Source organism: Neodiprion virginianus, chromosome 6 (assembly GCF_021901495.1).
Source record: "Neodiprion virginianus isolate iyNeoVirg1 chromosome 6, iyNeoVirg1.1, whole genome shotgun sequence".
In the NCBI taxonomy this organism is placed as follows: domain Eukaryota; kingdom Metazoa; phylum Arthropoda; class Insecta; order Hymenoptera; family Diprionidae; genus Neodiprion; species Neodiprion virginianus.
In genome coordinates, this window is record NC_060882.1 from 24388293 (window position 1) to 24413447 (window position 25155).

The window sequence follows — 25155 nt, forward strand, 5'->3', positions numbered from 1 at the left end:
ATTTTGTATCACAATATCGCTGTCGGTATTTAATAGTTTCTTTTCCGATACACTTGCAATTAGATTAAACATAGGTGATACTGTCATACTATATGTGAGTAGTATACTTGAGAAAAACGAGAATACACTATTACGAAAAAATATTAATTATATTGGCAGTAGGAATCGCTGTATACTTTATCACTATACCAATACAATAATAAATAGAGTAAAAAAAAAAAATTAAAAATTAAACTTAAACTACAAGACGACGGATATGCATACAAATATATATATAATTATGTATTATATATTATTATATATATAAATAATACACCATAAATACACTCAACACGTTACTTTAGATCTTGAATATAAAGATTTCGTAATATACTTCAATTGTCTACTTAGATTAACCATATCAGAGTGATGGATCAATCGGGTTGTACTCTTTATGCATCATCTCTTATATGCAATATTTCATATTTATTATCCGCATTAATTTTGTATAATACTGCACTTCAGTTAAGTTCGATGCGCCGTCTATCCGCGAAATATGTACCGTATGTTATAGTCGAAAACATGTTATTGCGTTAGGTAAGGGAGGATTGGGAAAAAATTGACCAGTTCATTAAATGTTTCAAAATAAACGCGGTTTTATTTATTCTATGAATTTCTTGTTCCATATTGCATCATATCAGAACTGGCCGCACTCGCTAGTATAGAATTGGTATATCTATAACGTGGAATGTAAGCGTAAGATTTACAGACCGCAAATGAATATGTCATTCCATTTCATGACATCTGCTTGTACACAAGCAAAATCCAATATCCGATGCTTACAATTTGATTACAATAAGAACGGCTTAAAGATCATCGTTCTCTTTATCTTGCCAATAAGATATTGATGCCAATTTTTTTTGGGATCGAATGATTTCAAATATGCGACAACGGTAGTTTCGAGGCACTGATCTCAGTGAAAAATGCCAGAAAACGAAGGTTTTCGCATCTATTGTAATAAATTATGAAATATCTCGCAGTGCAATTCGAAACGATCATCATTATTTTAAATACTGATTTACGTAGACAATGGAAATATATACCCATGCGCAACGTACGTATAACGTTAAAAACACAGAAGACAAGTGTACAGCTTCGTTGTTATTAATAAATGATACAATTCTCACCTATACTTTTTGATATTTTCAAACAAACGCCGAAAGAGAAAGTTACCCGTTACAGAATGTATGCTGGATCTAAAGTTGGTGATCTAATCGTACTAAGAGCCAAGCGCATCCTAAGATAGAATTAACTTATGTTTTCTTTTTAGTGTTTTCGAATTTTCTTTATTGACCTTCGAATAGAATAAAAAGAGTTCACTGAAATTTGAATTCGAAAGGGCCTTGGAACGATTAGTTCCAAATGCCGCGCCGATACCATCCTCTTCAGAAGTCCGTTATTTTGAAGTTTTTCAAAATGCTTGTAAGACCTTAGAATTGCTCGAAAATGATCTCACAGTTGCAGATTTTTCACAGGTGATTGTGAAATTTGTTGCTTATGATATACCTTGCGATCTATGCTCGAATATTGCGGCCCTGAAACGAATAAAAAAAAAAAAAAATAGAACTAAATTTCAACAAAACAAAACAGTTTAAGATTAACGTAATGGGTTCAGGGGTTCAGTTATTATCAATACTGTCTGTTGTTATCTCGCGAGCGACGCCACTATTTATGTATATTTACAATATTCATTGCTTTTAAGATTCAAAAATAAATATTATAGAAATGATATTTAAAAAATTCGCGAAAAAAAATCTTTAATGTTACTTGTGAATGTATGATACTAGAGAAATTAATAACATAGGATTGCATAAAATAACAATTACTATAAAATAAGCCTATATAATATGTTTAAAATAAAAACTTCGACAAATAGCGAAATATGAAATATATAAGTACCTATACGATAATTTTAGTAACTATTCTTCTTATTACCATTACTTATTATTATTATTATTATTATTATCAATTAATTAATTAATTAATTAATTATTACATGAATATAAATAATTATAAAATAATTATTTCGTTCCGTTTTTTTCAATGTTTCTAGTTTTACATGATACTCTGATGATACTGTAGCATACAATTAAATGTGTTACGCGGAAATTAATTGTCTCGATAGAGACACAACATGATATAATTATTACTGTACATTTTTTGTGGTTTATTTAACAATAAAATATTAACATCAATGTTAATAGGTATACAACATTCTATTGTCATAGGTACCTATTAATAGTCCCGTGATTTATCTGTTATTCGCAAATAATTGTGAAGATAACTTTATATAGTATGCGAATTGATTTGAAACTTCCGACCTCACAGACTTATTATATTTTAGCACGTTGTAACGATTTTGTACGTCAAAAATCGAAATTCTATGCCTTATCGCCATACATCTGTGAATTTAATGCAAATACTATAAAACAATAACGTTTTTACATGTAGAAAAGCTCATAGCACCCATAAAAAATAGTCGTAGTTCCACAACTCTTGGACTAACTCTTACTGTAGATAAAAATAATTTAATATCAACTTCATTGATTAAAAGCCAGATATGTATAGAAATGTATTTTGTTTATTGCTCAAGATTTTTATTGTACGGTCAATTTTAACTATGATTAACCATAATTTCTTCAATTTCACAATTTTCATGCTTTGAATACCAACTATACCTAGATGTATTTTTTATGAGGTAGCAATTAATAACGTTGACGAAATTCTTCAATACCAAAATTCATCATTTTACAATTCACTACCTGTGTGGCAATAATAATTTCAACGATCGGTGTTATTGAGTCATAAATATACCTTTACAAGGTGAATTGAACATCATAAGGAGTTGAGGGTGTGTTCTGGTCGATTTCGATATTGACGTATTTATCTCCGAATATCGAGGTCCACGTATCTCAAACCTGAATAAGGGCTTAAAGGCCCCATTCTGCACGCAATTCCGAACAAAAACAGTCCAATACATTCTAATTTCTTTATTATTGCGTCTAAGGAAATTGTATTAGAGTGGTTTTGTTAAGAATTTCATGTAGAATGGAGCTGTTAAGTTCTTAATCAGTATAAAGGTTAACAATTATGCATTCACTTTAAAGTGATGTAATAATTACCATTGAAGGTTTATCTTATACTTTCGAGTCATCGTCGGTAATGATCTTAAATTTTATTGTTTACATCGAAATTGTTGAAAAGTATGTCTATATGTATGAAAGAAAAAATTCATGATCGATCTTATCTTTTCACTTATCTCTTTTCATAAATATACATACATCATTGCAAGAATCGTTGATAATTCTACTATTTTACAGAGGTTCGATAAATAGATCCAAGAACTGTTGTCCACAAGTGAATATTTGTGTAGCAGAGTTGCAGTTCTTTAATGCTGCACTCCCGGGGATCAATGGGATTCCTACAAACATTACGGCCGAGGTAAAGTATTGTTCCAAATTCTATTGCACTGATTGAAATGTCAATTATTTTCTGTGGCGAAGTATTCACGCCCAACTGTTCGTTCTTTAGTCCAGTAAACATGTTTTCTAGCTAAATAAGAAAATAATTTTTAATTACAGAAATTCATTTGTGGAAATAACAGAATTGCAAGTAACGATGTCAGGCATGTTAATTTATTTTTCACTTTCTACTGGAACTGAACACCGTGATTGCGTCCCGTGAACGCATTGAAGCAGAAATTGTGGCACAGGTAAACTATACCGTTTTTTTTTTTTTTTCTTTTACTCCAGGAAGTTACATTGATTCGGTTTGTGTCAAACTGGCAATATTACAGTCTCGAAAATATTACAAGATAACGAATTGTTGGTTGATCTGACCGAGTGACCCAGATTTGTATTATCCTAAATATGTAACATTTTATAGAATCAGGCCGCTCAACAAATAAACTGTGACCCAACGTATTATAACGAGTACAAAGTATCGTCCTGAATTTATGCATTAGCATGAATACATACATACGTACAACCGTTTGCAACTTATGAAACGTTGAATGTATAATATGGCACTATAGTTCGTCCCGTATTGAAAATTAATTGAGTGCAAAGCTACGCCGAGTAAAATGAGAAATCTATAATCATCAATTATTTTAGACGCTTCAACTTGCACATCTTTTAGTCGTGTGTTACAGCTTATTGGTAATCGTATTTAGGGACTTTTATATACCGGCAATCGTCATCCCAAGAGAACCTTCCGCATCATTACTCCGTTGCTATCTATGTTATCATCGTTTGATCTTGGATCAATGCACTTGCTGCTGCATAAGTATTGTAGTAACGGGACCCGATATTTTCCACAAAAGTCGACGAACTTGATGTGTTCAATTCTGTTGTTAAAAAATACACCTGAAAAATCAAACAACAGTTTATTACGTACAGCGTACAAATTGTTTTTATACCTGTAAATATCGATATGCATATTCTTAACGAATGCAAAATACTGGCATTATTCCTCATATAACTTTGCAAATTATGCATTTTGCTATGTAACAAACAACATTACTCATCCGAGTGCTCTTATGTGCAATTAATTCAGAGGCAGAATATAATTTGCTGCTCAAGCAGTACAACAAAGAAGTTCCGTAATCGGACTGAAAAAAGACCGACGGATTTACTTGTGGGGTATATATACAAATTACTGCTGACAAGAGTTAAAAGATAATAAACGTTTCTTCGAATGTAAGAAATATACTTCCACTGCAAGCGTAATATCGGTCAATATTCGAAATGTTCGTAATTGGAAGATATAAAATGTGCAATATATATTGGTCGAACTTGAGATTCGGATAATATTCGGGTTGTTCATCTACAACTGCGTTCACCGATTATTGTTGTCTGGAAATGAAATTTATTTATCGACGAAGCGAAAAACCAGAAAGTATCGTTCGTACCTTTGCAATTTGGATTAACGCAGCAATGGCCGCTGTTTAGGTAATCGGTTAAATTTTTCGGCAAATCCTCTTTGCCGTAGTGAATATTATTAATTTTAATAACACGTGCCGCCAGTTCCAATAATGACGGAGGATCATGAGTCATGTCAGACACAAATCGAACCACCAAAGGATTGTCACGCAATGACAACTGGAAAAAAATCGAAAGTTCACAATCCGATTAGAACTTCAGTATAATGACATATATTTATAATTTCTTATTGTTAGTACGAATTATTTTTCTGTGGTATCTTGTTCTTCGTGCGACTTTGTTCTTTGCATGTAATTTTTCTAGAAAATAACATGACCTTAAGGTCTCAATTATGCATATAATATCTGATAATCGTGGAAATACAAACCTCTGTAAGGCAGCTTAGTGTTATTATTTCAGTAGGTAATGTCTTGAGCCTGTTTTTGTGCAATAACAACGATTTCAAGTTCTTCAAATTAGCAATCGATCCGGGTAAACTCTCGAGCATGTTATCGCATAGAATCAGTGCGTGCAAAGTTGTGAGTTGACCGAGCGTTGATGGAACATCGGTTAAACTATTTCCTCCCATCGATAGAATTTGCAATCTGAAGTAAAATCAATTTCTGAATAATTATTCATACGCGGGAATTAATATCTGATTAATGGAGTTTATCTCCGTGCGTTAAAAAATGACGTATCTTTTAAAAGAGCCAAATGTAATTACCGTTGCAATTTCCATATATCTTTTGTGATCCTCGATATACCGTTGCCTCCAAGGTAGAGATATCGGAGTGCTGTCAGTTGTAAGACTTGTTCGGGAAATTCGGTCAATCGATTGCCACTCAGGTTGAGTTCCCTCAGTGTTGAAAAAGCCTCAAATGTTTTCGGCAAGGAGTCATTGGACAGGTTGTTATTTTTCGCAACCAACGTGGTAAGCGGGCAATCGCTTAAAAAATCTGGCAGTTCGGAAAGTCCACAATTCGACAAGTCGAGCAGGTGTAAATTGGTGAATTTTGTTATGTTACCCGGTGCGTGATTCAATTGATTCTGATGTAGTAATATTGTCTCGACACTCTCAGGATCTTTTATAGATCCCAAACGTTCCTTCACAGCATCCGAGTCCAACGAAAGATACGAGAAATCCAAAGTTTTCGTTGGATTATCCGAATCACTTGAGTCCGACGTGTAATTGTCCATATTTTACGATCTTTAATGTTTAATACTGGTAATGTATGTACCTCCAGACAATTTAGCGTGTAACTTCTCATACGTATGTGTATTTGAAGCGATTTCGCAACTCCCCGGAATAACGTATAAGGTAATGATGATTCCCGGCAAGCTGAGAGGGAACTGAAACCAAAAGCCACAGCTTTAAGTTTTTATCCGGTCATTTTATAAGCCAGTCGCCAGTTTATCACTCCGTCTCATCGGCTCATCATGTGTGAGAGTGACAAACAGGCACGGAGTGGAATTAGACCACCAATAAGGCTACTATCTGTTATCAGCTCTTGGAATAAAAATTCAATCAACATACCGACCAACGGAAAGCCTCGAACACTGCCCGCGAAGCACTGCACACTTGTTTTTTTCCCCGCAGTTCGCGGAACACTTCGCCGCGTTCAAGCCGACTAAACTTGTCGCGGGACTGACGTTCATGTTTGAATCATTACGCAACACTGATTCTTACTAGTATTAACGCAAGTTAGACAAGTGTGGTTGAAGTAAGATATCGGATGTAGTAATCACGGAACAAAATTAACGTCATACATAACCTCAAAGGCACGCCGGAGTTGGATGAAGTGAGGTTAGGTAATTTGTACATATTTTTTTATTAACCTGAACGCACTTTTCCGAGGTTACTATTCAAAACGCTTTATCTCTGGTACAGGTTTTCTAATTCTTCAGTATTTTTTTTTTCTCATCTTCCAAAGTAAGCATGTAACAAATCGCTGTTGCAGCTATACCAACGATATGCTTTCACAAACATCTTATAAACTAACAATTTCTTATTGAAGCTTGTTTTGTTTAAACATCAGCAAAAATGACATTTCAAATGTTACTACAGACATTTAATCTCACCATTAGTTTGAAAAACTGTACAGATTTTAGGTTAGATTATTTGTGGGGAATAAAATTGGGATGAATATGTTCCCATCTTTTCTTCACAGTAGAAAGTTGATTCAATATAAAAATAATCTTTTCAAGAAATGGGCAATGTATTGGAAAATTTTTTATACTGATTACGCAAATGTTGGAATAAGAACGTATCAAGACTGTGTTGCCAATCCATTAAGATCCGGTCTAACTTTGACTACAGCATGGGGCGTTTATTATATCAAATCTCACAACCCGGACAAACTGAGTTATCTTAGCGCTATTATTAACGCAAATAACTATTTTACCCTCATATCAAGTTCAGTTAGAAACCCTTCCACTTCAGAATATTTGAGAATGATCAACAATTCATTGTCTCAAGGAATCGTTCGCTATTTTAGCTGTGGATTTTTTTCCATCGCATGGATAGACGAATATGATGATATTGTTTCGGTATATAAACGGCAGTGTCGTTATTTAACGATTAGCTGGATGGCATTACCCGGTAAGATTGTGGATATTGGGTTTTTGAATCGTTGGTGGATTCTTGAACAGAAAATGGTTAATTGCGATGTAAATCATTGGGAATTTGAGAAGAAAACTGACCAAAATGCTGCTAATTTTTAATTCCTAAAGTATTAGGTAAATCCAGTTGGTTGTAATGATGGTTATTGAATACCCTTGGAATTTTTAAACACATTTTGTTTCAGACACAATTATGGCATTTCATAAAATTTCTGTTGGTACAATCATGACCCTCTCGAGGCTTTTGAGCACTTTGGGACGTAAGGCAAACAATGCAGGTATTTCAAAGTTTGAAAACCTAGCAGTCCTCCAAAAACTAAAAGGCCAGACAAGTCTAAGCAGTGATCAATGGACGAACTTAAGGAAAGAAATTATGGAGACTGATATGCCAAGTGCGGCAAATGCTGTAGATACTACGATACTTCAATTTTGTTCACACACGGAAAATTTTGAACTTGGCAAATCGTGTATGAAATACTTGAGAGAAAATAATTACGAATTAAATCCGGCACTAGTTGGAGTGTATTTTAAATTATTATACCGAAATAAAGATACTCTCACTGAGGATGAAAAGCAAGAGATTCTAAGCATCTATAATGATCTGCGGCTCAAATATCCACTTCTTGACGCAACGACAGCGGAGTATTGTGTCATGGTTATTTCTCTTACAGAAAAGTGGCTAGATGTAATAGAATTATTGGAAATGATAAAAATATCTTGTAATGCCGCTTCACGTGCTTACAACGCTGCAATCTCTGCTGCATTTAATAATGGAGACAGTGAATTGGGCTGGAAACTTCTTCATGATATGGTAAAGATAAAGAGAGTACCATCTTCAGATGCATACATAGCATATTTAAATTATTGTCTGCAGAATTTTGAAAAACCTCAAGATCGCGTCCAAGAAATAGAAAAGCTCTTTAATTTTTTTACACAATATTGCTTAAGCCCCAATGAAGATGTCGTCAATCAAATTGCAACTATTTTTACCAAGTTGGGATGGGTAGCAAATACTGGCACGGTAGATCTTTCGTAAGTTATTTTAAATTCTAGATAGCTAGAAAATAATTCGAATTTATAATGAATATTGTGAAAACGTTTATTTATATTGTTTACAGAGGTACATGCTGTACCTGCAATCACACACTTTCACCGCCGTCAATAACAGATGAAGAATTTTCCCATTTATCGAAGACGGTACTTGAAAAGGGCCTTGTTGGGCAAGATGCTTACAAAAAGTCATCCCCAGCCGAGGTCCGAAAATTGATCAATTTCGTGAATAAAACCCAACCATACGACATTGTAATCGATGGGCTCAATGTTGCGTACACAAACAATAAAAATATGGCTGGCCCTAGAAATGTAATGTTACCTCATGTGATCATAAATGTCACGATATGTAGAGAAATAACTAATCAAGGCTGAAATTATCTTTAATTGTTTTGCAGCTAGCTTCTCTGGTCAGATCTTGTCTTGATAAAAATCAAATTGTCCTAGTACTTGGCCGAAAACATATGTTAAAATGGCAACGAGAACATATCACTTACATCAAGAATAATTCTTTCCTGTTTCTTACTGATAATCTGTGAGTTTTTGTTCCGTAAACTACACAGTGTTAAGAATAACCATCTAAATAATTTTATAAGTATTAGATTTTTGATGAATATTGAAAGACTTATTACAACAAGAATTAATGATATTTTTCTGTTGTATAGATCATCGGATGACCCCTTTCTTCTATATGCCACACTGGTAAGTGGACCAAAGACGAATTTTGTTTCCTCCGATCTAATGCGACAGCATAAATTTCTTATGGGTGATCCGATGTTGGAGAAAATTTTCAAACTTTGGCAAATGTCTCACCAATGTTTCGTAAAGTTTAATAAAAGTGGCAAACTGACATTCATAAGCCCCTTGAAATTCTCGCCCACTGCTCAAAAAGGCAAGCGTTGCTGGCACATTCCTTACGGGTGCGAAACTGACTCGTTAAGGGAATCATTCGAACCACCCACAGCTTGGTTGTGCTTAGTTGAGCCAAAATCTTTCTGTAAATAGTTTTACTTTCAATAAATATAGGCATTATTTACAAGATAGTATTTATTCTCTACAGAGTAACTTACTTAGATTGCAATAATAATACTAGTACCAGTAATAAGAAGAAAGAGAATACTGGTTCTTAAAAAATTGGAAAGAAAAATTACAAATACGACTGTGTGTTCCCTGTTCATGTTTATGAAAATCGTTTATCTTCAGTTCTAATAGTCTAAATTATGACTTATACTAACAATGGAAAAACAATGTTTGAAGAAGAAAAACGGAGTATTCTTGTCAAAGTGTTATTTTCACACGAGATGACGGCCTGCGTGAGGTTGATATTCAACGGCTCATCGCCGCTACAAGAAATATGGATTAAATAGTAGTTAAGTTGTATTTATCGCGTGGTTCGACGCCAGCTCGCGTTCAAACCTGGCGGTTCTGTAACGGCGCCAAAGATGGCGCCACTGGTGAGTGAAGTTGGTAGCAGAATCGCAGCAGCGAGCGGATCGCAGTTTCGTGAATTGTGGCGGCGTGTCACGGTGCAACAGGTGACATGACGTTGTTTATAACTAGTAATAGTTGACAATGAGAGTGGTTTGTACTTAGCGGTGATTCGAATTGATACGCGAGACACTCGCAGCAAACGCATTGTGCCGGCGTAACAAAGTGGGCGACGGGACGGGAGGGGGAGTATTCTCCCCGTAGTGAAGTACCGTGCGCGAGTGAGAGACGTGCAGGTGAAGTGCATCCCAGTTAGAACTGTCAAGGTATATTCGACGAACGCGAGAAGGATCTCTCTCTTCACCATTTTACTGGATTCCAAATGGTTGGACGAAATATTTAGCAAAACAAAAGGTTCGTTCCAAATGTCCTTATGAATATCTGGTCCACCGTTACCTGACGTTTAGAGTATCCGTCTCTCGAAGATATAGAAACAACGAGAAACGGATAAACACACGTTTGCAAAGTGAACGGCCTCCATCGCACTGTAATACTTGTTTTCGAGTCGCGTGGGCGAGAGAAAAAATCTTACAATTAGCCTACGCACCTTGAGCGTGTTTTATTTGGTCGCTGCGCTCGCAGCTGCCGTTTGCAACTGCACTCGGTCGCTAATTATCAGTATGTAAATACAAAAATAGGCCACATTTGATTTTTTCAGTTGGACATTAAAGATTTCGCCGATAACAATCTCTGCGTAGACGTGAAAGCAATAGTAAGTCGAGTGTATCGAAATGAAAGCAAAATTGATCGAGTGGCATTTTACCGAGTAACGGTACTCGTCAAAATTCCACAGGGTTGATGCTGTGCATTCCTTTGGTAATAATTCTCATCCACCAGGCCGATTTACGTCGTGTATTAAAAATAATACAAAGACGACCTCGATTTGTAGTAAATTAACTAAATCGATTTTATTACTGCCGCTATTATTGTCACAGGCATCGTTATTGCTTGCCCGTTTTTTACGACTCGATTGTTTAATTTTTCGACTCCAATGCTGAATGGAATGTGCGTTAATTCACTTGCTGCAATTTTCCGCTCTCTGCGGTGATCCTTAAATGGGAACTATGTTAGATGTGAATACTTGCGTACTCGTTAAACTAACGCATGAGAGCGCAGTGAAAAAATTTGTGGTATTTGATTCGTCTCGTGAAGGGGTCATATTCATTTACAGGCCGTTCATTCCTTCAATTAATCCGATGCAGCGATTTATTTGTGTACGATGATGCCTCTGCGCGTTCGTAGGTATGCAGTATTTATTCACAGTATGACATTGAACGTGTAATAAACATACACACATTCATACATATTTATGTATACGTACTTCCAGCGAAAGCATGTCACGAATTTTATGGCCAGAGATCGTTCTTTCCATCGCTATATTTCAGCATTAACCTTATTTCGGTTCTTATTTAATTTAACTCTTTCATTTGATCCGAATGTTCCATACAACAATCGCTTTGTGTGTACAGAAATTTTAACGAAATGCAAAGTATGGCTTACGCCGATCACCAATTCAAACTACGACGGATGACGTAGACTTTCATGCAACCGCCACAATTTTTATCTCGGCACGTGGTATGTAAATTAATAAACAATTTCGATGTTTTCTCGTAATACGATAATCTGGGCTTCACGAATCACCGAAGTGATGCACCTGAAATTGCGATCGATTGGTCTAATATTGAAATTTTGGAGAGTAAATGAAGAAACTTGGTTATAATAGCTGTATCGAAAAGCACGAACTTGAGACTAAACATTCCACTGATCCATATTCTTTGATTATTATCAGAACTCAGAATAAGCGAAATCTCGAGTTTTGTATCGAGCTTAAGATTGATAAAAATTCCATGTACATCCAAAGCGTTAAGTTCACTTTCGATCGATTAATTCGTTCTGTATATATTTAGATTTTTTCACGTTATCACGCACGAGTAGCTATCTTCTCATAATTGGAGCAACGTTACATGATCGATCAATACCCAAACACACCCGGCGATAAGAACTGATCGAATCTAATCTAGCGGCGATGAAATAATGATTTTAAAAAAAAGGAGTCAAACAGATTCTCCGCCCACCTTCTTTTGCTCTGCAGCTATACTAATTAACAATAAATAGCAAAAGTCGAGCAGCCTACTTCGCTTGGCGAGTTGTTGTACACGTTTTACCCTGAGCATAATTAGGGCTGAAGTAGACACCCCGAAGGAGACGGGCTTAACACTACCGGGTGAATAAATACGAAAATGCACCTGGATAAGATAAATTCGGTTTATCACCGCTGCTGTTGTGGACGTCCTGCGAACGGGTGGCACGGCATGTATGCGCCTTTATCGCGCACCTTATAGCCTGTCAACCACCAAGAGATAAGACCTCGACTGCCTCTCTTGTACACGCGTACGAAGGAAGAAAGCCGGTGGTGGAGGAGAAGGTGGAGGAGGAGGAGGACGGACTCGGAGAAACAAAAGTTTCACTGTTCGCATACTTACCGCCCACACGCGTTCGCCCTGAATAGAAAAACAATATGAATTCATATACGTCTCGATGCATTGTTATTTCCTATATCAACCGAAGTAAAATACATACTTTTATGTATAATAATAACTATGTACTAGGAGAAGAGATTCGCGTGCGAATCAACGAGAATCTATTTTTCACTACAGATGTTGTTTGAATGTTTGAAGAGGAGGATCGAACGATGGCTCTTACGGCACTTCTTGATTCTCCTCTTTGTTTGTTTTACTCCCACCACTTGGGGCAAATTTGAAACGGCATGCTTGTTAACAATTCTTGGATATATCTATCGTACCAGGCAAGTAGGGAGTCTCACCTGATGCACGGGACATAAAGTGGGACTGCTAAATGATTCAAACGCGATAAAAATCATTTGTTTATTCATAAGTTCGTGCACAGGGAAATGGGGTCGGTGCTCACCACTTTAATACGGTATATGTACGTCTAACATATTTCCTGCAGCGTAAAGTGTCTTCCATAGACGGCTGCATGTATGTATTATAATGTACAATTTTTACCTGATTCCTTTTGCGGTTGTTTTAATCGTTGATTTTCACATACCCTGAAGTTTCGATCGAAAGGCATTCTTACGAGGAAAAACTAAATCAATACAACATTCAGCCGTATCAGCTGGATTTTATTTAAACCTAAGAAAGTTTTGAATGATTTGATAACTTGAGTTTTTACGATAAAAAATGTTCAGTATCCAAGTACGCCCTGGACCTAACGGCAAAATCGTGAATTCATCCGCACCCTGCATGCATACGGACGCTTAAAACTTTCGACAATATCTCGGGTCACGGTTTGGTCAACGTCGCCGCGTCGTTTCAGCATAGTTTAGTCGGTCGCTCCTCTCGCTCCTACGATGGCGAGTCTGGTATGCAGCCTGCACGTGAAATTAACATTGTTCAAATTCCACATGGCCCCCATAAATCATGGGACCGGTCGTCGTAGCCCTAGCACGTGGCCCGCAGCCTCAGGTAGGTATATTAGGGCAAACCAATTCGGCGGTTGCACAACGCTTGGTTCATACGGATTTGACATTTCTCCCGTTATTCTCACCAGCTCGTTCGGAAAAATTTCTACTTTGTAACACATTCGGTTACATTGATCGGCGTCGATAACGAATGGTATGAATTTTTCGAATTTTTTCACGCGTACCCGTAACACACTAATAACAATTACCTACGCAGAATACTTCGGAGTTTTATCTCGCTATTTTTTTTTTTACACCGAAAAATTATCTTCGCCGAAAAAAAGAATAACCTCCTCGAGACGACGTCGTGGATCAACGCTCGGCGGATTCCAGGTTTAATCGTCGTCGAAAGAAAAAAAAAAAGATTTCCCCCCTCTAATTGCAAGCGGTAATAATTTCGCCGTAAACCGCGACCCCGTCGTCGTACAGCTACACAGTTTCATAGTTTTAGTTTCGGTTTCAGTTTCCGGTGTTTATAGGCACTTTTACTGCCAAACGACAGCTAATAAACCGCGGCACGGCCTGTGTTGCGGGGGGTGTGGAGGAAAACCCCGTAGTAATAATTATTCGGCCCGTGCTGCCGAACCGTTTTCTCTCCAACCAAGCGAAATTATTGTTATTATTATTATAACGACGATTAAAATAATAATAATAATAGTTGTATTAATTTCACCGTGAAGTATGGCTCTCCTTCTACCCAATATATCGCTATCTCGGGGCTGCTTTACAACGTGTAACGGTATAGGTATTACGTATACGTGTATAAACGTTCTTTATTAAGCCCTGTGCTATGTAAGAATTATTATACGTGTACGCGGAGCGCGGAAGCGCATTAAATTAAAAGCTCTCATCGGCCCCCCTTTTTTCCCCTCCCGCCCGTTATAACGAGGACTAGTCCCTTCGATTCTTTATTGATCCTCGTTACGCGTAGGTACTCTTATTATTGAATGTATTAAACACAGACGTCGAGGGTTGCGGGAATCGATAACAAGGCAAACATTGCAGTCGAAACTCTGTACGACGACGATCCCCGCGGCTATCGAGTTGTAATTTTTAAACCCCTCCGTATCTCGAAATATGTATCGTACATACTTTCCTTATACACGTACCTGTAATATATTTCCAATGAAGAATCATTTGTCGGTAATTAAAATACGTCTATGGCGGGGGGCGAAGAAATATCATCTTTTATACATACGTACCTGACTGATTAATTCTTGGCGTTTTCGTCGGATTGCAAAAGAGCCCTGACTTGAATATGCGTACATTATACCTACGTACGCATGTACCTACATTGGTCGTGCAGCCTCCTCGCCACCACGTACCACCATTATACTCTATGCGCCCTAAAATCGATTCAGAGACACAGACAGGGCATGGACCTCCGCTATCCGTATGCTGTATCCGTCGTAACTTGGGTACAATCGGCGGTTTGCCGTTTCTTAATTTAGCGATACGATTAAGGCGAAATTATAGCGTGACATTATCTATAAGAAGTAGCCAAGTATGATAGCTTCGATAGATCTATATTATGAGAATACTTTTTACGAGTAAATATTATATTACATCTTCAACTTTCACCCTCATGCTCGTATAAATAACCACTTCAAGGATAAGTATAAAATAATCTAACCTGATCGTACGCGTGAGTACGAATTACTATCTCGTAGTTATAACGACGTGCAGAAATGCTTTGGCGTATTTCAGTCGGGAAGTTATTTTGTTTCTTATTTTTGATACTTTTCCCTGACTGGATATTGTAATTTACTGGTCATTAATACTAAGCCGTGATCAGGTGATAGTGGATGTAATTCTGAAGCGAGTATAATACGAGTTTTCAATTTTCTTACGTAGTAATAAAGTAGGCATCGTGACTAAAAGAATGTGTAATATTGCTTGTTTTTACCCATTTCTTGCTGAATTAATTTTATTATCGTATGCAATACGGACTTGAATAAGAACCTTTAGTTAATCGATTTTCGCGAAACGCCAAAATTGGCGCGGAGGTGTGCAGCCGCGTTAGTAATCCTTGGTTAGCCTTGCGTGATTCTCCCGACGATGATCGGCAAAACGGATAACGGTTAGGTGAGGAGGTTCAATTTCACGTGGGACTCACTCGAAGGTGCAGCAAGAGTCGCTAAACCGGGAGGCGAGCGAGCTACGCCGGATGGACCATATCGGGCAATGGCTGCAGCATCCCGGGGAGGAAGGAGGATGAGGAGGATGAGGAGGATGATGAGGAGAAGGAGGAGGAGGAGGAGGATATTCGCCCGGCGCCACCAACCTAATGGCTAAACGCTGCCAGCTTCGGCTTCTCCATACACTCACGCTTTTATTACCGCAGTTTATCGGTTTATGAGGCTTTCCTATATTTTCACACAGCTAGGATTTCTGTTTCTTTATTTTTTCTCTTCTATCCCTCTACTTCTCACTTGTTTTCTCCCTCTCATTTTTCTCGAATTAAATCTCGCTTTCACCCCCGCCGGTTAATAAGTGCGGCTTATTACATCGAGCTGTTACCTTGACCACCTTCGATTCACAAAATCTAACCTCTGAAATACTTCTCGTCAGCCTGCAGCCAGTACTCTTTTTTCTTCTCATCTTCTTCTTCGCTGCCTTCGCACATGCAACACTATGAATTTTTCGCGCCTGCAGCCGCTTAATCAATTCTAATTAGCAATTGGCGTCGTGACGCCGATCGTGTCCGGAGCTTTTTTCGTCTTTCGACTCTGCACTTAACACGCAAGCTTTCGCTGCTGTATTACTCGCAACTGCAGAAATTGATATATCGAAAAACTAGTCGATGAACTCACTCCCGTTTATTACTAAACCTTCTATACTTTCCGAATGGTTCGGCCAATTTCTTTCTTCAGGGTTGATTCAGGTTCTATGCGCAGGCTGCATGTACGTAACGCAGAGAGACAGAGGCTTATCGATTTTCGATATATTTTACCCTGCCGGGGTTTCATCGCTTTTCCCGAAATGAAGTGACAATTTCGTTAGGCATTTCCAACCGGCGTCTATTTCCCGACGACTAACAACTCCTCTGCGCTACTGCTACTAATGCTGCTGCTGCTGCAGCCTTTCACTGTACTCAAAGTGACGGGTGACTTCGTTACAATAATTTGATCGGATTATCACTCTCTGTAGTGACCCGTCATTCACATATTCTATTTTATCTTATACTATACCATATAATTATCGAAGTGTCTTTGACAGTATAGGACCGGAACTGAAATCGAAACAACCGAACTGAAAATATTTTTTCGAGCGAAATCTTACTTTGCGTGGAAAAATTTGTTTATTTATAAAAAATGTTACACTTGAACTTTTGGGAGTCTGCCGATCGTGATCATTTGCTGCATCGAATACTTACAACAAATAATACTTACAATATATATCTACTTGTTCAAGAGAGATTTATTCATCAATTTTTATAACACTACGAACGTTAATGATACATGTATTAGCTGTAACAGGCGCTCGTTACAATTTTTTTCTACATTATTTTTAACAACTATCACTATTTAAAGTCATCTTAAATTTATACAATCGCATGGTAAAGGATAAAAGGAATGACGGTAAAATACCGACTTACTAGTAATCCTGAATATTCCTCCATTTTAATCCGCCAGTCCAGCCTGCTTCTCGTGATGAACGCATTTCATCAAAGCTCCAGCAACGTTGCATCTTTCGGTCTCGACGACGGCTGATAAGAGAAATAATAACTCTTTATAACCGAGGTTGTAACAATGGGACCGAGTCGTTGTTGTAGTCAAACATTCGTGAGGCGTGTCTGCATCGTAACGTTCCACATTCACGTACCTTCGTCGTAGCATTTATTAGCGACCCTGACTGCTCCTGGCATTTCGCCGGATTCTTCCATGTGTTGTGCGATCGTATCAATCACGTCCTTCCGCAGCTTGTCACCCTGGAGCTGTTAAGAAATATCGTTTCGATTGGCATGGATATCGGAGACTTGAAATTTGTGCGAGTCCTTGCACGCGTGCGAATATAACACTCGTACTTACAACACCTGCTTTCTCAAGCGCGCAGGCCAAGAAACATTTGATTGTTCTATCGACGCGCAGCTCATCCGTGCCTTGAACTTCCGCAATCATTTCTGCGTAGGGCAAGTATGTAAAGGTATTAGACGGAAATTGAACTCTGAGAAAAGATTTGCCAATAGCCATAAGTAACGTATTCTATTCGAGCAAGCGGCAGCCGTAGGTACTATACACGTAGGATTCGTGAAGTTTTGCGCATTCGATCAATTTTATAAATAATACGTATAGTTGACAAACCGAAATTGTATAATTTACGCATCGTTCAGCGTAATATGTAATACACTACTCGTCAAAAGTTTGGGTACGCCACTCAAAATTTCTTGCTGCACTAAAAGTTAGATAACGGATTCAAAAATAAAGATAATCAAACGTTCCAAGTGGATTTTTAAAGAGGACATATTTACCATCATTTTGCTTCTTTTAAAAATTTTCTACAATTTTTTTTGACCCCGGTACATATTTTTGAACACGGCCGTTTTCGGCTATTTTTTAGCCGCCAGAAATTGACCCTGCATCTTGGAGAAAAATTTCTACTAGTTTTTTTTCTATGATAAACTTAAGAAGGGTATAAAATCCTACATTTTCGTTTTATAGAAAGCTTCGTACGATTATTTTTTGCCCCGATATTGCACTTTTAGCTAAAAAAGACATAAAAACGGCCATGTCCAAAAATACGTACCTGGACCAAAAAAGAATTATAGAGAATTTCTAAAAAGCAACATGAAGGTAAATTTGTCCTCTTTAAAACGCCGCTTGGAACGTTTGATTATTTTTATTTTCGAGTCCGCTGTCTGATATTCAGTGCAGCAAGAAAATTCGACTCGTTTACCCAAACTTTCGACCGGCAGTGTATGTGCAGAATGTGTTTCGTTCATCGATGAATATCGCGCGTACGTACAGCAATTGCTGATTTTCAATATCCGAATTACTCGATCAGCATATTTCTAAGAAATAAAATTCCGCTCCGTGTATCACCTGGTGTAATTTCCATTTCCTGGGCACATTCCTCCGTGTATTGTTTCCACTTTTCAGCGTTTCCAGCTACCATCTAAAATAAGAATATATACGATATTTTGTAACAAGTATACTTTGTAGTATATACTATTTTTAAACAAAGTTTCGTTATATTTTTTAATCGATTTTTACAAACTCGAAGATCCGATCACGTATATTGCCGAATTGTCAATCATTCGTAATTGTTGAAGGAAATGAAAACTTGAAAACACTCACCTGAATAACAGCGAATACGGCGATAAGTCCAAAAGTAAGTCCTCTCATGGTTGGAACGGTGTGCGAACCTTATTTTTCACTAGATAAACAAACGAATCGTGTATCGCAACTGGACTATTCGTATCGCGTCGCGACTGTATTTATACGACTTACATCGTTCCTGGGTATCGTATAACGATTCGAGGATATTTCACACACGTAAGGGAACCGAAGGCATCTCCCCTCATGTTTGAGTTACGTAAATTGATTTGTAAATGATTGTTTATTAGACGGAAACCGTCCTCCCTCTCAAAGCCATGCCGATGTCCCACCGCATGACGATACGATTAACGTACGTGTAACACGTAAGGCCGAACAATACGTCTTTCAATTTTCGCGTCCATCAAATTCATTTAATCATATCGTGCACCTTCGCAATTTACTGTACCAATATAATCTTCGCTTTGATCAATAAACGGTTCAGACACATATGTACATTTAATCACGCATCCCGCATTGACATTAATTTACGCCTAACAATTATTTTTCCATAATCGTCGGACACTAACAATTATGGGCAATAATTAAATAAACATGCCTTTGAATTTAAACGGGATAGCGAAATCACGAAGCCTGCGATCCTATCACAATTATTATTGTTACGTATCATGCAGGATCGTGCATAATATATACCTACGATCATTCACATGACGGATAAAATTACGTATATTCAACGTGTTTCAAATGGTGCAAGAAAATGATTTCTTTCCTTAATCTGTTTGTTTTTTTCTAGCTTTCAGTTATAATTTTGCTATGATATTACTTATATGTGTGTCTTTTTTTTTTACCATTGATTGTCAACGTAAGTCCTGCCCGGTAACGTTCGAAATTTTCGAAGGTGACAAAATCATTTGATTAATGACAAATCTGTAGTTTCTTATTTCAATAATATCTCGAGTTGAAATGATTTAAATTAATTCATGTTATTTACTCTAATTGAAGTGAGTGAGTTTAAAAAAATTGCAATTCATACTTTTGTATTTCCTGTTAATTGATATTAATTTTTTTCAATCCAACTTAATTTTTTTAATTTTAATTTAATTATTTTTTCACTACGAGCAGATAATTCTGACACGAATTCCAAATCAATTTAAATCAAAATGACTTAACTTTTCATAGTCCAGTTATTTCTCAGTTAATTCTCATCGTTATATAATTATTTCACAAGTCAATTGAAACATCAATTCAGCAAGTTATTTCCGCCTCGAACACGAGGCTGACAGTGACGTCGATAGGAAATTGGGGGATTACGGTTGTGAAGTCTTCGAAACTGAAAATGACAATAAAATGATTGTCCAAATTCTGTAGTAACCTTCAAAATTAATTCTACATTAAATAACGATCATTTTCTGCTGGTTCGAAACGCGGTTGAAGCTATAGTCTATATTTGTGTGAAAACGTTATTTAATAAACGACTATACATATAATGCTAAAAATCCTGAGATTTTCGAGTATATTATAAAAATTGATAGCGTGCACAGCAGTGTCTATTAGTATTTTCCGAAGGGATTATCGAAAAAATGTAATTCCTTTCGGTTAAATTTGTTCGATTTTTCTTAGGAAAAAAAAAAAAAATTACCGTTAACAGCTTTATAATTATTCACATACAATAATATGTATGTAAACGCGCATACCGTATAAACCCATCAGGTTTTCAACTCGTTGTCAGCCAGTCTCATATATACGAGCCCGTCCACGATTTTTGTACTTTCAAGTTAACGAGGCTTGAGATTCATTCCGCGTTTTATCCCAACTTGGTTCCCAAGTTCTCACGGCAACTTTTTCTCTTTGTCGCGGTCACTCGACGACGACAACTGCCTCAATTCTAGCTCTTTGCATTCAACTTCCGGTGCTCGTATACGCAGCAAGAAAAAGAACGACCGCCTGTTTCACGGCCATTTTTAGTGCGGCAACAATTTTTCTTGCTATCCAATAACGGTATGTAAGAATATTTTTCTAAAACTTTCCTCATCGTCCAGTTTGATTTTGACCATAATTATAGGTACATACTTCTTGTTTTGGCTGGACAAAAAATGTACTCTTTCAAATATATATTTTTTTACTAATTTCAAAATTATTCAAAACGTCGTAATATAGATATTATGTGCATAATATCCCGTATAATATGTAGCTATGAATGGAATTCCCTTTAAGAAATTCATCTCGATGGTACTTGAACAGCCTGTATATATAAATGTACATACGTAAGCTTGTAGGTTAGATAATGGAGATAATCTGTACCCACCAAAGCTTCGCGATTGTATTATATTCTAAGCCATCTTCGGTCGTATCTATATCGTATTACAGCGCCTACTTGAAGGCTCGTACAGACAGATAGCGAACGTATTTCGTATCCACCATGCAGGAAGAAACAATAGACAATCGACCTACTATAAATTTCAAGCATCGCGATCATCTGATCGTGACTCTCTCTCTTTCTCTAGACATTTATGGCGACGGTAATGTTATTATATACATTTAATATCTGACCTATCTCGATAATCTTGTATTCGCACCTTGACCGTCATCAATACGAAGAAATATAATTGAAGAAAAATTATATAGCCAGCGGGTGATTGCGATTGATTAATTCTAGACGTCACGCGTGTACGATGTTTGTTATAAGAACAGAATCATTATAATACAAGTAATTTAGAGTGGAATTAATGTTTTTCGTTTACTTGTTCATACATCATTTAATTGTATCTCAAATGTACAAAAATCACCAGTTGCTATTCAAGAATTTATTTTCGAAATGGAACAGATTTTGAAAATCGATTATTCGAAAAATAATTTATTTCTATCGTTTAGTTACTTTGATTTACGTAAATTTTTTACATCAATTCGTTACACAGTATAATACAGTGTTGCTTATAATTTTAAATTATTTATTCACAATCTCATTACTTATAGGTATAAAGATGGGCTATAAAACAACTTATATACGTATAACGTAAAATCATAACGTATAATATATCGTATGTTCCGTAGCGCGTTACTTCATCGTCTTGCAAAATAACTACAGCGCCTTACAATTAGATCGATGCTATGCTCTTCGCTCGGTCGGCGACGTATTGACGCATTTTTAGGCATATCACGGGAAAAAGTATACCTGAAAACAGAATAAAGCGTATAGTTTGCGATAAATAATGTAAAATCGGAAGATTTAATCGATGTACAAAAAACACGAATGTCTATGCGAATAAATTTCACGCATGATCCATCGTTCAATAAATATCCATGCTAAAGAGAAGGAGATCGAAAAGAATAAAAAAATTTAAAAAAAATAGATCGCGGGAAACCCCGTTTGTATAAAATTCGAACACGGTAGTCACAAACCTCTTTGTCCATTTCGAAACCACATTTAGCGAATTGCCATGCTGCCTCGCAATCGTCCTCACTCGTCACTTCGGGGTTGAAGATAAATAAATAAATGAATAAATGAATTAAAATAATGTGGAAAATAGCAAAATATCCATGTAACAATTTTACGCTGAATATAATCGCTGCGCTAGATTAGTCAATGTTTTCTTACCGCAGGATTAATTAACTATATTTTAAACTATACGAGATATCGAATGGGTTACATAGGTGCACATACTTTGCTCCCCGCAGTCGATGCTCACGATTTTTGCTCGCTCGATCAATTCTACCGGGAGTAAGGCTTCTACTTGGGCTACAGTGACGGCGCTGTTGTATTTACCATTTTTCATCTGCGTGGTAATAAGTGTCGAATAATGATTATAACAATAGGGGTGGGGGTTAAAAACAAGAATGGCCGATTGATAGTAGGAACAAAATGTCAGATTTTGAATGACGCCGTAATCTAATTTGTAGAATCTTCAAAATTTACGAAGTCCAACTACAGAGAATTAAAAATATAGAAAGATGAAATATAAAAAGGTCAGAACAGAGAACGGCAGAATCTGGAATCTGTATACGATTCTATATTATCGAGACTAATTCTGACGATTCTACGTTTAGTTATTCTATGTTACGACTATTCTATTAATTGAATTCTCCATACTTTGACCTTCTACATTTTTAAATTCTACAAATAAAATTTTCGCCTCTTCGAAAATTCGATATTGTGTTCGTTCCATGTTTCGATCTTTCTATATTTTTATCCTCACCATAGGAATGGTAATAATGAAATTTCAAACAGGCAAGAAATTGTATTCTACATGATATGCAAAATTTCATTCCCCGAAGACCTCACAAAGGTATACGAATTATCAAAAAAATAATAATACATCCAACAGATTGAATTTGAATGTCTGGCGTTGAATGTTCATGACAATTAGATATTTTACATTTTTTTTTTCGCCGCAACGAAGCTTCAAGTTTTTAAATTACTGTCAAAAATTTTCGACTTACATGTGAATTAAGAAAAACAATATCGCGAATAAGTCTCGGATCTCGAAGGATAAGAATTTTTTCGAAAATGGGTGTCAACGAATTAAGACTACAACTGATTATTAACGACTAATTAGCAGCAAATTACAGTCCCATCCAAAATGACTAACCATTAACTCTTGGTAGTTATCTAGAATTAACCTATCATAGTTGTATAGAAAATTTGACACGCGGCAAAATTAAATTTTTCATGGCTTATCAGCGGCTATTTATCCAAAAGACTAGATTTTGGTATCTGTGAGTGGTTGCGTTAACTTAACGAACGTGTCTCACCGTCTTCATCATGCCCATACAGCACAATAAATAGCACATCAATGCTCTATCCTCGGCAAACACGCCCTTATGCGTGTCGTCGATTAGATCTGAAAAATGAAAACGAATTGTCTTGGTTTCGATTCATGAATGACGATCCTTATACCGTGTCAATGATACCCCGATAACGATGATCATTTCAATTAGCATCGCATATTGAATAGAATTATGTGCAAAGTATAAAGTGTCACCTGTGCTAACTCCTATTTTAGCGACGCACGCTTTCCTCACCCCTTTCAAGGCATTCTTAATCTGTGCCATGGTCATCCTCTTGAAACAATAAACAATTCATTAATTAAGAATGATGATGCGATGATGAGTTGTCACAAGCTTTATTCTATCCCCCCCCATTATTTTCACTACCGTATTATTGTCTTTTAGTTACGTATCTAGTATCATGACTGTAATTATATCCCAAATTATCGTGATATTGCTTTTATACATTGGCTTGTAAAATTAAATTTAAACAAACGAAACAAAGCTTCGTAGCGCGACCAATTTTCACTACGTTGATTATAGTTTTAAACGTTGCTTTAGAGCACAAATTCGTTTCACCTATATCGTGATCATTTTTGTCACTGTATTAAAAATCTCGTGATGTGCTTGGTTGAATTTTTGTTCCTCCTCTTTTAATAATTTCCATTTCTTTTTTGTCATATTTTGCTATGGTTCCTTTTTTCTTTTCTTTCGTCCGACTTGGCGCCGCTATTATAATATATTGATGTACGATGCAAGGCTTTACTGTATTCTCTACCTACACTTTCGACATCGACGAAGTGAGAAGCGAGGACTAGCGTCAGTACAAGAACAAAAGCTTTCATATTTTACTTTGTGCTTTGTACCTAAAACACGATATATTTGTTCCTCTCCCTCTCTCTCTCACTCTCTCTCTCTCTTTCTCTGCGTCAAATATCACGCTTTTGCTCCGTATGTAAGTCGCGTCGTCGCGATTTAAGCGACGTCGCAGGTTCTTACGCGAGTCTGAATTTTACAAAGAACTGTATAATAAGAGCAAACGCGAGGCTTGAGACTCGCTGTGGAAAATGTACGTTTTAAGTACTTGCGAAGGATCCAGACAGCCCCGTTTTATAGCTTTCCGACTCGCCAGTGGAACGTTTCAAATTGTACGGTAGTGGAAGATTTTCAGGTGAGCCCGGTACTTTGACACGTGTAATTTCAATTCCAACACCCAATTACCGATGCAGGAAGAGAAGCACGCCGCTTACGCAATCTGAGGTATTACAATGAGAGGAGAATCAGTGACATTACGCGTATCTGAATTAAACGTAATTGATGTTTACCGTCGGTTAATACAATACCTATTCAACGACAGCAAAAAGCATATAGGCACATACGTAGCAAATTGTAATTCTGGGCACGTTTGTATTAAGTAATTCAATTGCACGTTTTATGGTGAACTTGTAACAATACACCCACGTGTGCAGTCGTGGTGTGTACCAATAAGGTAGGGTAGGGGTATCTGCATTCGGGG

The 25155-nt window shown here is 36.8% G+C and overlaps 5 protein-coding genes across 15 annotated transcripts in view; 2 read left to right on the forward strand and 3 right to left on the reverse strand.

Annotated features, from left to right (window-relative positions):
- Positions 1–908: 908 nt before the first annotated feature.
- LOC124307505 (leucine-rich repeat-containing protein 58) lies at positions 909–6303 on the reverse strand. 3 transcript variants are annotated; one of them, XM_046769230.1, is made up of 5 exons: positions 5683–6155; positions 5347–5563; positions 4949–5138; positions 4225–4403; positions 909–3460 (listed from the first exon to the last, which is right to left on the reverse strand). In XM_046769230.1, exons 1-4 carry the CDS (start codon positions 6153–6155, stop codon positions 4234–4236), a joined length of 1050 nt encoding a protein of 349 aa, XP_046625186.1. In that variant the 3' UTR covers positions 909–3460; positions 4225–4233. The 3 variants fall into 3 exon arrangements, with proteins under 3 accessions (XP_046625186.1, XP_046625184.1, XP_046625185.1); XM_046769228.1 differs by having other exon boundaries at positions 909–3591; XM_046769229.1 differs by lacking the exon at positions 909–3460 and having other exon boundaries at positions 3708–4403; positions 5683–6303.
- A 319-nt stretch (positions 6304–6622) lies between these two features.
- Positions 6623–9666, forward strand: LOC124307503 (mitochondrial ribonuclease P catalytic subunit). Of its 3 annotated transcripts, none has more exons than XM_046769218.1 (5): positions 6623–6762; positions 7763–8609; positions 8696–8939; positions 9026–9162; positions 9293–9666. In XM_046769218.1, exons 2-5 carry the CDS (start codon positions 7771–7773, stop codon positions 9630–9632), a joined length of 1560 nt encoding a protein of 519 aa, XP_046625174.1. In that variant the 5' UTR covers positions 6623–6762; positions 7763–7770; the 3' UTR covers positions 9633–9666. The 3 variants fall into 3 exon arrangements, with proteins under 3 accessions (XP_046625174.1, XP_046625175.1, XP_046625173.1); XM_046769219.1 differs by having other exon boundaries at positions 6627–6767; XM_046769217.1 differs by lacking the exon at positions 6623–6762 and adding an exon at positions 6794–7557.
- Positions 9667–10137: 471 nt separating this feature from the next.
- Positions 10138–25155, forward strand: part of LOC124307502 (protein sprint) — a 101725-nt gene continuing 86707 nt past the window's right edge. For 3 of the 5 annotated variants that reach the window (XM_046769206.1, XM_046769208.1, XM_046769212.1), the window contains exon 1: positions 10139–10469. The gene's annotated coding sequence lies outside the window, so the exon portion shown is untranslated. Of the gene's footprint in view, positions 10470–25155 lie in introns of all 5 variants that reach the window. The other 2 variants (XM_046769205.1, XM_046769207.1) reach the window with 1 other exon arrangement.
- Positions 17100–19102, reverse strand: LOC124307507 (general odorant-binding protein 56a-like). The gene is made up of 5 exons (XM_046769235.1): positions 18897–19102; positions 18642–18714; positions 17631–17722; positions 17425–17536; positions 17100–17308 (listed from the first exon to the last, which is right to left on the reverse strand). The coding sequence occupies exons 1-5, from the start codon at positions 18942–18944 to the stop codon at positions 17223–17225; spliced, it is 411 nt and encodes a 136-aa protein (XP_046625191.1). The 5' UTR covers positions 18945–19102; the 3' UTR covers positions 17100–17222.
- LOC124307506 (general odorant-binding protein 72-like) lies at positions 21714–24736 on the reverse strand. Of its 3 annotated transcripts, none has more exons than XM_046769233.1 (6): positions 24506–24736; positions 23855–23933; positions 23625–23713; positions 22537–22648; positions 22275–22342; positions 21714–22047 (listed from the first exon to the last, which is right to left on the reverse strand). In XM_046769233.1, exons 2-6 carry the CDS (start codon positions 23928–23930, stop codon positions 22030–22032), a joined length of 363 nt encoding a protein of 120 aa, XP_046625189.1. In that variant the 5' UTR covers positions 23931–23933; positions 24506–24736; the 3' UTR covers positions 21714–22029. The 3 variants fall into 3 exon arrangements, with proteins under 3 accessions (XP_046625189.1, XP_046625188.1, XP_046625187.1); XM_046769232.1 differs by having other exon boundaries at positions 24418–24736; XM_046769231.1 differs by having other exon boundaries at positions 24422–24735.

Bases quoted from the DNA above. Each gene is read 5' to 3' on its own strand.
- LOC124307505 (XM_046769230.1), bottom strand. From the start codon at position 6,155: ATGGACAATTACACGTCGGACTCAAGTGATTCGGATAATCCAACGAAA. The intron at 5,564-5,682 runs GTAATTACATTT...ATTTTACTTCAG, and splicing joins GATATATGGAAATTGCAACG to ATTGCAAATTCTATCGATGG. The intron at 4,404-4,948 runs GTACGAACGATA...TTGATTTTTCAG, and splicing joins CGTTAATCCAAATTGCAAAG to GTGTATTTTTTAACAACAGA.
- LOC124307503 (XM_046769217.1), top strand. From the start codon at position 7,098: ATGAATATGTTCCCATCTTTTCTTCACAGTAGAAAGTTGATTCAATAT. The intron at 8,610-8,695 runs GTAAGTTATTTT...TATTGTTTACAG, and splicing joins ACTGGCACGGTAGATCTTTC to AGGTACATGCTGTACCTGCA. The intron at 8,940-9,025 runs GTAATGTTACCT...ATTGTTTTGCAG, and splicing joins ATATGGCTGGCCCTAGAAAT to CTAGCTTCTCTGGTCAGATC.
- LOC124307507 (XM_046769235.1), bottom strand. From the start codon at position 18,944: ATGAGAGGACTTACTTTTGGACTTATCGCCGTATTCGCTGTTATTCAG. The intron at 18,715-18,896 runs GTGAGTGTTTTC...TTCTTATTTTAG, and splicing joins CCGTATTCGCTGTTATTCAG to ATGGTAGCTGGAAACGCTGA. The intron at 17,723-18,641 runs GTGATACACGGA...TGCCCTACGCAG, and splicing joins GGAAATGGAAATTACACCAG to AAATGATTGCGGAAGTTCAA.
- LOC124307506 (XM_046769231.1), bottom strand. From the start codon at position 24,484: ATGAAAGCTTTTGTTCTTGTACTGACGCTAGTCCTCGCTTCTCACTTC. The intron at 22,649-23,624 runs GTGAGACACGTT...ATTACCACGCAG, and splicing joins GTATGGGCATGATGAAGACG to ATGAAAAATGGTAAATACAA. The intron at 22,343-22,536 runs GTATGTGCACCT...TCAACCCCGAAG, and splicing joins CATCGACTGCGGGGAGCAAA to TGACGAGTGAGGACGATTGC.